The sequence below is a fragment of the Callithrix jacchus genome, chromosome 21 (assembly GCF_049354715.1).
Source record: "Callithrix jacchus isolate 240 chromosome 21, calJac240_pri, whole genome shotgun sequence".
In the NCBI taxonomy this organism is placed as follows: Eukaryota; Metazoa; Chordata; class Mammalia; order Primates; family Cebidae; genus Callithrix; species Callithrix jacchus.
In genome coordinates this window covers 38,426,833-38,437,481 of record NC_133522.1, presented here as the reverse complement: position 1 = coordinate 38,437,481, position 10,649 = coordinate 38,426,833, and the positions used below count along the sequence as shown (strand labels likewise).

Sequence of the window (10,649 nt, the reverse complement as noted above, 5' to 3'; positions counted from 1 at the left end):
CCCCAGCACCCCTGAGATTTGCAAACTGGGTGCGTTCCTGTCCTGTGGCTGCTACAACACATTACTGTAAACTTGGTGGCTTAAACTAACACAGATCTGCCGAGTGTGGTGGCTCACGCCTGTAATCTCAGCACTTTTGGAGGCCGAGGCGGCAGATCACAAGGTCAAGAGTTCGAGATCAGCCTGACCAAAATAGTGAAACCTTGTCTCTACTAAAAATACAAAAATTAGCTGAGTGTGGTGGCACACGTCTATAGTCCCAGCTACTCAGAAGGCTGAGGCAGGAGAATCGCTTGAACCTGGGAGGCGGAGGTTTCAATGAGTCGAGATCATGACACTGCACTCCAGCCTGGGTGACAAAGCAAGACTCTGTCACCAAAAAATAAAGAAAAACAAAATTCCTTGGTTCATGGCCCCCACCACACTGCCGTTCTCCCCTGCTTTCCTTATCACGTCACCTTTTCCCTCTTCTGTCCTCAACTTTCTCTTCTTCCGAAGCTTCTCTTCTTATAAGGATGGTTGTGATTATACTGGGCCCATGCAGAGAATCAAGGATACTCATTCCATCTCAAAATCCTTCATCACATCTGCAAAGTCCCTTTTGCCACATAAAGTAAAATTCACAGGTTTAGGGGATTAGAATGTAGATATTTTTGGGAGCCATTAATCAGCCCCTGCACTGGGCAAACAGTGTCACATCCTGGGAATATAAATCCTCAAAATAAACACACTTCTTTCTGGAGTGTTCATGTTCTTATTAAAGATTTTTGCTATAGAAGTTACATTTTAATGGCTGGGTTTGGTGGCTCATGTCTGTAATCCCAGCACTTTGAGAGCCAGGCAGGTGAAATCACCCGAGGTTAAGAGTTTGAGACCAGCGTGACCAAGATGGTGAAACCCTGTTTCTACTAAAAATACAAAAATTGTCAGGCATGGTGGTGTACACCTGTAATCCCAGCTACTAGGGAGGCTGAGGCAGGAGAATCGCTTGAGCCTGGGAGGTGGAGGTTGCAGTGAGCCAAGATCGAACCACTGCACTCTAGCCTGGGTGATTCCATCTCAAAAAAAAGTTACATTTTAATACTGAAAAAAATATAGATATATATCAGAGTATATGCAAAATTTGCATGACTTTTTTAATAAGTCCAATTTTATCGTAGATAATTTCAACAATTGCAAAAGCAGTGAGAAAGCATAATTAATTCTCATGTGACCATCACTCAACTTCAACAATTTTTTTGTTTGAGATGTAGTCTCTGTCACCAGGCTGGAGTGCAGTGGTGCCATCTCTGCTCACTGCAACCACCTCCTCCCAGGTTCAAGCAATTCTCATGCCTCAGCATCCCGAGTAGGTGGGATTACAGGCGCCCACCACCACACCCAGCTAATTTTTTTGTGTTTTTTTTAGTAGAGATTGGGTTTCACCATATTGGCCAGAATGATCTCTAAACAGTTTTTATCAAATCATGGCCAAGGCCAATTTAGTTTCTTCTGTACCCCTACCTACTCCTCCAACCCTGGATTACTGTGAAGCGAATTCAAAATATATCATTTCATCTGCAAACATTTCTGTACGTGTCTCTGCAGGAGGGCTTTTTTTTAAAAAAAAAAAAAAAACCATAATGCTATTATCCCACCTGAACATTGTTTAATTAAATCAACTATCTAGTCAATGTTCACATTTTCTTTGTCTCATAATTTTTTTTTTTTTTTTTTTTTTGAGACGGAGTTTTCGCTCGTTACCCAGGCTGGAGTGCAATGGCGCGATCTCGGCTCACCGCAACCTCCGCCTCCTGGGTTCAGGCAATTCTCCTGCCTCAGCCTCCTGAGTAGCTGGGATTACAGGCACGCACCACCATGCCCAGCTAATTTTTTGCATTTTTAGTAGAGACGGGATTTCACCATGTTAAAGAGGATGGTCTCGATCTGTTGACCTCGTGATCCACCGCCTCGGCCTCCCAAAGTACTGGGATTACAGGCGTGAGCCACCGCGCCCTGCCTGTCTCATTATAGTTAATTTGCTCAAATTGGGAGCAAGTAAGGGCCATGTGTTGCAATTGCTTGATGTGAGATGTATCTCGGAGGTCTTGCTAAATTTACAGATGTCCTCTCCTTCCTACTCTTTCTATTTTTTTAAGAGCAGTTTTATGTTCATAGCAAAATTGAGAAAAAGGAACAGATTTTTCTCTATAATTCTGGCCCACATGCACATATAGACTCCCCATTATCCATATGCTACACCAGAGTGGCACATTTGTTACAACCGATGACCCAACAATGACACATCATTATTACCCAGAGTCCGTAGTTTACATGAGGGTTCACTGTTGTACCTTCTATGGGTTTGGGAAAATGTATAATAACATGTATCCACCATTATCGTATCATATAAAGTAGTTCCATTGCCCTGAAAGTCTTTTATGCTACAACTATTTATCCCTGTCTAGTGCCTTCCAATAATGAATAAAAAGAAGATAAAAAAAGGTGTTATAAATTTCTGGGAGGGTGAGGTGGGTGAATCACGCAGTCAGGAGTTTGAGGCCAGCCTGGCCAACGTGGTGAAACTCCGTCTCTACTAAAAAAACAAAAATTAGCAGGGCATAGTGGTGCATGCCTGTAGTCTCAGCTACTCGGGAGGCTGAAGCAGGAGAATCACTTGAACCCAGGAGGCAGAGGTTGCAGTGAGCCAAGATCGCGCCATTGGACTCCAGCCTGGGTGACAGCGAGATGTCATCTCAAAAATAATAACAATAAAAGTTATTATGCATTTCTGAGGCTGGCACGATGGCTCAAGGCTGTAATCCCAGCACTTTGGGAGGCTGAGGTAGGAGGATCACTTGAGGCCAGAAGTTCGAGACCAACCTGGCCAAAAGGGTGAAACCCTGTCTCTACTAAAATAATACAAAAATTAGCCAAGAATGGTGGTGTATGCCTGTAGTCCCAGTTAACTCAGGAGGCTGAGGCAAGAGAATTGCTTGAACCCAAGAGTCGAAGGCTGCAGTGAGCCAAGATTGTGCCACTGCACTTCAGACTGGGTGATGGAGTGAGACTCTATCATAGAAAAAAATCATTACGCATTTCTGAATTTAAATCTATGTACATTTTGTACATTTCTTGCCCTAGAACAAGCTTGTCATGGGGCCCATGTGGCTCAGGATGGCTTTGAGTGTGGCTCAGCACAAATTCACAAACTTTCTTAAAACATTATAAGATTCTTTTGCATTGTTTTTAGCTCATCAGCTATTGTTATTATTTGTGTATTTTATGTGTGGCCCAAGACAATTATTCTTCTTCCAATGGGGCCCAGGGAGGCCAAAAGATTGGAAAGCAGTGGCAGAAATTTATTTATTTATTTTGGTACTTAGGATATATCTCATGAGAGATGTATAGTCAAGTTTGTGTTTTAAAATTACTCAAATAGTTCTTCTCCATGCAGCTATGCCATCCGCTGGATATATTCAATATCTAAATATTTAGAGATTCACTTTTTAAAAAAGATTTTGTTTTATAATTATGTCAAACAGTTACATGATTCCAAAGTCAAATATACAAGACAAGGTACACTTGTAGTTCCGTAGTTCCTAATCTTCTCCCATGTTCCTGCTACTTTCAGCTAAGTAGGCACTTAAAAAAAATGTTTTTGGTATATCCTTCAATTTTTAAAAATACAAGTAAATATGTATGTATATTCATGTTTTCCCCCTACCTTTTTTTAGATGTGTATTAGCAAACTACATTTTAAAAAACATTGTTTTATTTTTCTGAGACAGTGTCTTACTCCGTTGTGCAGGCTGGAGTGCAGTGGCACAATCTTGGCTCACTGTAACTTGGCTCACTGTAAGCTCTAGCAATCTTCCCACCTCAGCCTCCTGTGTAGCTGAGACTACAGGCATGTGCCACAATGCCAAGCTAACTTCTTTTCCATTTTTAGCACAGATAGGGTCTTGCCATGTCATCCAGGCTGGTGTTGAACTCCTGGACTCAAGCGATCCTCCCACATTGGCCTCCCAAAGTGTTAGGATTACAGGCATGAGCCACTGCACCCAGCCTGTCTTTTCTACTTAACTTTTTATTAAGTAAAATGTTTATTCTTGTGACCCCCTCCATGGCATGCAGAGAAGTCTCTTTCTTTTTCACAGATACATGATGCTCCCACTGTGTGGATGTACCACAGCGTATCCATTCACTTCCCAGTTGATGAATGTTTGGGATGCTTTAGTCTTTTCTATTTCAGGTAGTGCTTCAATGTCTTGTGTTCATGTTCTACTATGTTTTTGCCAGTGTACTTTTGGAATCTATTCCTAGATGTGAGGGGTGTGTGTGTGTGTGTGTGTGTGTGTGTGAGAGAGAGAGAGAGAGACAGAGAGAGAGAGAAGAGAGAGAAGGGATACGTACGTGTATAATTGTTAGATATTGCCAAATTCCTTTCTATACAGGTTATAATGTCTTGCATGTTTATCAGCAATGTATAAAAGTGCCTGTTTTCTTGGGCAACAGTATGGACACCAGATTATTTTGTCAAGCTTCTGGATTTTACCAAAGTGATAGGTGAGCTACTAGTTTTTAGTGTAGTTTAAAAATGAGCATGGCAGAGAACCTTTTCATAAATTAAATATTTGCTTTTCTTTTATAGTGACCTATCTTTCTACATTTCCTGTTGTAGCAGATTTTCAAATAAGAAAAGCTATGTAAAAGATAACATTGTCAAGTTCAGTTATGCCTGAAAATGTCAGTGGTATCTGGATCGTGATCTGCATGGATATAACTCCAGTCTGACAATCACATGCTCGCTGAACTTTGAGCTTTCTGGCTTCTGAAGTCAGGTTGCTGATGAGAAGTCTAATGTGATCTGACTCTTGTACCTTTTCCCTCGTCTTTGAAAAGTTTTAGAAATTTCTCTTACGGTTGGAGTTCTGATAATTCACAATGTTAAGCCTTGGTGTGAGATTATTTCATTTCTTGTGCCAGGAAATTAGTATGCTCTTCCAATCTGAAGATTCAGCTAATAGAAGAAATTTACATTGGAAACATATTCTTCTCTTACATGATACTGGAATTCCTCAGAGTTAGCCCCCTTGAAAGATGTATTTTGAAAACTACAAGGTCCTATCAAATGTATGGTGTTACAGTTCAGCAGTGTGGTGTGACCAGTGTACCTGGGGTTCAGAGACCTAGGTTCTGGACTGCAATCTGCATTTAGTCAAGATTCCCTTGGTAGTGACAGAAATCCAATTGTAAGTGGCTTAAACAGCAGTGGGGTTTAATGGGACCATGCCGTGGGGTGGGGCCATGGAGCTGAATGGGGAGCAGTGGGGTGTGCGTGCTGCTAGGACTCTCAGGCTCCACCTTGCATCTTGTCTCTCTTGGAGGGTGTCTCAGGCTCCACCTTGCATCTTGTCTCTCTTGGAGGGTCAGTGTCATGGTAGCCTGTTCCATGTGGCTAGGGACATTGGTTGATGACAGCTCTGGAGTCATGATTCAAGAGGAAAGGGTGAGCAGAGGACTCTCCTTTCAAGCTTTGGCATGAAAAGTTCCAGGGATGGACACAGACTGACTCTAGTTGAACTAGTTGCTGTGGCCAGGAAGGTGGCTGGTGGGAATGACTGATCACCAGGGCTAGGATGTCGCTTCCTCTGGGATAGGGCAGGAGTGAGTTAAGACCTTCAGGATGGGAGCCCACAACAGCCACACTGTTGGAGTGGTGAGAGGAGGTGCAATATTCCTGAGAGGGGAAGGGTACCTGACATATATCAGCCCAGACGTCCATGAGTCTCTGCAACTAACTAGATCTGTGACCTTTGAAGCACACCAGACCTCAGCTTTTCCACTTGTAGACTGACACATGTGGATCATGATGTGTGGATTCTTTCCCAGATGAAATATATTATGACTCGATGAAAATCATGTTCTTTTCCTTATTCTTTTTTAACTTCCATGAGAACCAAATATTTCTGTTAAGGACTGGAAAATCGTGATTCCACACACTAACTAGGAGAGGGAAACAGAACTATTTAAAGAACACCCTGCCTCTGAGGATTTTGGAGAAGGTGAAGTATATTCCTGCAGTTATTGTTTCACTCCCAGAACAGAGCTATAAATACATATCCACACTTTTCCACAGTGCATTTTATCCCCCTAAGGAGGGTTTGGATGGTGGCAGAAGGTCCCTCGGAGCTGAGTGCTCAGCATGGCATTCTCTTGGGAAGGCAGTTTTGGGTGCCATTTGGTCCTTAGACATATTTCTACCAATAACTGGATCAGGCCAGGTGTGGTGGCTCATGTCTGTAATCCCAGCACTAGGGAAGGCCGAAGTAGGGGGATCGCATGAGTTGCAGACCAGCCTGGACAACATAGCCAGACCCTGTCTCTACAAAAACACAAAAAGTTATCCAGGTATGGTGGCATGTGGCTGAAATCTCAGCTATTCGGGAGACTGAGGCATGAGAATCACTGGAACCTGAAAGGCAGAAATTGCAGTGAGCTGAGATCGCACCACTACACTCCAGCTTGGGTGACAGAATAAGACTGTCTCAAAAAATATATATATATATAAAAGATAAGGAATTGGATCAACTGGTCCTCAGATGCAGCTGCAGCCAACCCTTAATGCACCAAAGGGGCCAGCTGACCGATTCCAGTGACCTGTCATTATATCACATTAGTGTAAGGAAGGACATAAAATTAAAATATAGCCTGTGTTTGTATTCTGTAGCCATTAATTTTTTTCTTTCTTTTTTTTTTTGAGACGAAGTTTCACTCTTTCACCTAGGCTGCAGTGCAGTGGTGCAATCTCAGCTGACCTCCACTTGCTGGGTTTAAGCGATTCTCCTGCCTCAGCCTCCCGAGTAGCTGGAACTACAGGCACCTGCCACCACACTGGGCTCATTTTTGTATTTTTAGTAGAGACAGAGTTTCGTCATGTTGGCCAGGCTGGTCTCAAACTCCTCACCTCAGGCGATCCATCCCTCCTTGGCCTCTAAAATGCTAGTATTACAGGCGTGAGCCACTGCCCCTGGCCTGTAGCCATTAATTTCTGATTTTCCTCAATTGCCAGACCACTCTTAAAAGGCCATAATTCTCCCAAATTATCAAGATCCCATTTGTTTCTCCTCCTCTTTTTCCTTCTCTCTCCCAGTTATATTTTCTTGCTCTTCTCTCCCCTCTAGTGCTAGCCATTGATATAAATTAGATAATGAGCATTTGTTTGTAATTTACACTAAAGCTTCTGAATCAAGCCAAGCATTAGGGTTGAATCAGGTAGTTCAAGTAACCCGTATGTTGTGCAAGAAAAGACTGCAGGTCAGAATCAAAGTAGAACTCTCTCTCACGTTTTGCCTTCCGCTACGTAGACCTTCTTCAGTGACGATGGTCTTCTCTGTGGCCCTGGATGAGCACAAGGGCAGTGTGTGTGGGATATCTATCTTCCCATTCACTCTCTACCTTGCTCTCGTCTTCCCTGTGGCCCTGGATGAGCACAAGCGCAGTGTGTGGGGGATATCTATCTTCCTATTCACTCTCCACCCTGCTCTTGACCATGGTGAACTTGTATGGATTACATCAATATGCTCTGTGTCCTGTGGATTCCGGCTGGACGTGGGCAATAGGGAGTTCTGCTGGGATTTACTCAGGGTAGTTGGCAAAATATTGAGGAAAATATTAGGGGAAGTTATAAGATATAGTCTCAAACCTTTTGGAAGGCCGAAAGGTTTTCCTTAACTTGGAATAATGGAACAGGCTGAAGGTAGCCGGTTCTTACCTTAGAGCATTAGGTCATAGGATGAAGATTAGGGATAACAGAAGCTTCCCCAGTTAAGTCTGTTTACCCTTTTGTCTCTAACTACCTGTTTACTCGCGTAATCTTTGAGCCAGATGGTCCTCTGGTGGGGGGGGGATGTGTTAACCAGTGATATTATCAATCAATGGGGTTTACTCGGGGTATCGGCACCTGAGCTTTAATCTTTGGAAGAACTACGCTTTTATCCATGTTTTATCCACAAATGTGTTTACTCAAAGCCTTTGTTGTTAAATCCATACTGAATACACGTGAGGTAGAGCTAGTGGGGGGACTAGGTAGCTGCAATCGCCCTCTGAGAGCAGCTGATGACCTCCCTAGCCCACTTGTTCACCGTTTGAGTGCGTTGATTCATCCATCATGGAGTCACGGTTTGCAGGACAGACTCCTGCAGGTGGTGATCAACGTCTCAGAGTTCCAGCAGGAAATTGGTGGGACAGAAGAGAGTGAGGTCAGAGAATGTAGTCTCCTGCCTCCCTTCTTTTGAGGCCACCCCAGCTTGCTGTGACCCTGGAGGGAAGATGGTCATCTCAAGGTGTTCTGCTCTTCACAACACTCCTTCCTTCTGCTAACCTCTCCCAGCATCCCTCTAGGTTGAGGAAGAGGTGATGTTGGCTTCAGGGCTGCTAACCCGGATTCCTGCACCATCCTACATGGTTCTCTCCTACAAACCTTTGCGAAGAAACCCTCCCCATACTAGCAGAATTTTAGTGCCTCCCCTATGTGTTTTTCTAAGGCCCTCTTGGGGAACAGACAATTCTGCAGGCACTTTCATTGAAAGCAGAATCTCAGTGAAGAAATGGTAGCATCAGTCTAAGATACTAATCAACATAGCAATCTTCACTACAGGATGAGAATTGTTTTCCCTTTGCCCCAGGTAAGACATAGGCCACCCCAGCCTTCCTGATCTTCTCTCCTGGCCCCTTTGGGGACTCCCTGCACCTCCCAAATCCCAAGTGCATGTCCGTGACCCACTGGGCAAGGCCTCACCTCAGGCCGGCTCTCCCTCTGCCCTGATTGGTTCTCCAGGAGTGCTGTTCATTCTTGACTCACCAGTGGGGAGTCTTCGTGCTTCCAGGTTAGCTCCTTGGGCAGAAATTAAGACTCCGGGTGACTTCCTGCCAGCAAAGTTTAGATCTGGCTGACAACCTACCTTGTTCACCTTTGTTGTGCTACCAAAACACATGCAGCTTGACCCACCTGCAGGTCACCCTTGTCCCCAAGGGCCTGGGAACCAACAGGTATATAAATGCTTCCTCAAAGTCTCTTGTCAGCCAAACTGAGGCAAGGAGGCAGATGCTCTCTTCTCTATTTTGGGGGAGCCCATCCCCAAAGAGATCCTTCCAGTGAAGTCATCTTGGTCACCATTTTCTCCTTTCCTTTATATTCCCAAAGCGTGTGAGAGGAGGTTTAAGAGAAGAGGAAATCAGCTAGACACGGTGGTCCATGCCTGTAATCCCAGCACTTTGTCAGGCTGAGGTGGGTGGATTACCTGAGGTGAGGAGTTCGAGACCAGCCTGTCTCTATTAAAAATACAAAAATTGTCCGGCGGTGACGATCTACGCATGAGAACATGCCTCTAGCAAAGGATCTCCTTCATCCGTCTCCAGAAGAGGAGAAGAGGAAACACAAGAAGAAACGCCTAGTGCAAAGCCCCAATTCCTACTTCATGGATGTGAAATGCCCAGGATGCTATAAAATCACCACGGTCTTCAGCCATGCACAAACGGTAGTTTTGTGTGTTGGTTGCTCCACTGTCCTCTGCCAGCCTACAGGAGGAAAAGCAAGGCTTACAGAAGGATGTTCTTTCAGGAGGAAGCAGCACTAAAAGCACTCTGAATCAAGATGAGTGGGAAACTATCTTAATAAACACATTTTGGATTAAAAAATAAATAAATAAATAAATAAATAAAAAATACAAAAATTAGCCAGGTTTGGAGGTGGGTGCCTATAATCCCAGTTACTCAGGAGGCTGATGTAGGAGAATTGCTTGAACCTGGGAGGTGGAGGTTGCAGTGAACTGAGATCCCGCCACTGCACTCCAGCCTGGGTGACAAAGCAAGACTCTATCAAAAAAAAAAAAAAAAAAAAAAAGAAAAAGCAGGAGGAATCATTTCTCTTATATCTACTCTGAAGATTCCTCCAGGAAGGAGGGCAATCTGTCTCACACACACTTTGGCATCTCATTTTTACCTCATCTTCCAGTCTCAGTGGAAACTTCAATTTTAACATACTGTAACAGATGATTACATACATTTTTGGTTGCTAGTCAAAACAAAACAACAATTGAAACTGCCTTCCACAATAACTAGAACTGACTGGCTCACACAACTGGAAGGGTCCAGAGGCTGGGTGATTCCCTTACTCAGACTGGACAAAATTGAACTTGACCAGGCCAAGTTTTTATTCTGAGCCAAGCCTTATTGTCATTGGAGCACCATGGGTAGCCATCCCTGCCCCAGACACTAGAGGAAGAGTCATGGTCATCTGACTGATCGTGTTAAACCTCCAGGGACCCATTCCTGGAATCGGTGGTGATAGCGGTGGAGATGGACTCAACCTTCCCCACATCTCCTCATCGTATAACTAGGAGGTAGGATGAGAATGTAGTTCAGGAAGCAACCTCAACCATGAAATGCGAGATCGTCTTATTCAAGCATCTCATTTTGTCTCCCCATAAATATGATGATTTTGTGGTTAGCTGAAATTTTGTTTTGTTTTTTGAGACAAGATCTCGTTCTGTCTCCCAGGCTGGAGTGCAATAGCATGATCACGGCTTACTGCAGCCTCGACCTCTCAGGCTCAAGCCATCCTCCTACCGCAGCCTCACAAGCAGCTGGGTCTACAGGTGTGCACC

The 10,649-nt window shown here is 44.0% G+C and overlaps 1 protein-coding gene across 1 annotated transcript; it reads left to right on the top strand.

The window, feature by feature from the left end:
• The first annotated feature begins 9,333 nt into the window (after nucleotides 1-9,333).
• Nucleotides 9,334-9,716, top strand: LOC108589416 (small ribosomal subunit protein eS27). Its single transcript, XM_017967169.4, has one exon. It carries the CDS (start codon nucleotides 9,366-9,368, stop codon nucleotides 9,618-9,620), a length of 255 nt encoding a protein of 84 aa, XP_017822658.1. The 5' UTR covers nucleotides 9,334-9,365; the 3' UTR covers nucleotides 9,621-9,716.
• The last annotated feature ends 933 nt before the right edge of the window (nucleotides 9,717-10,649 follow it).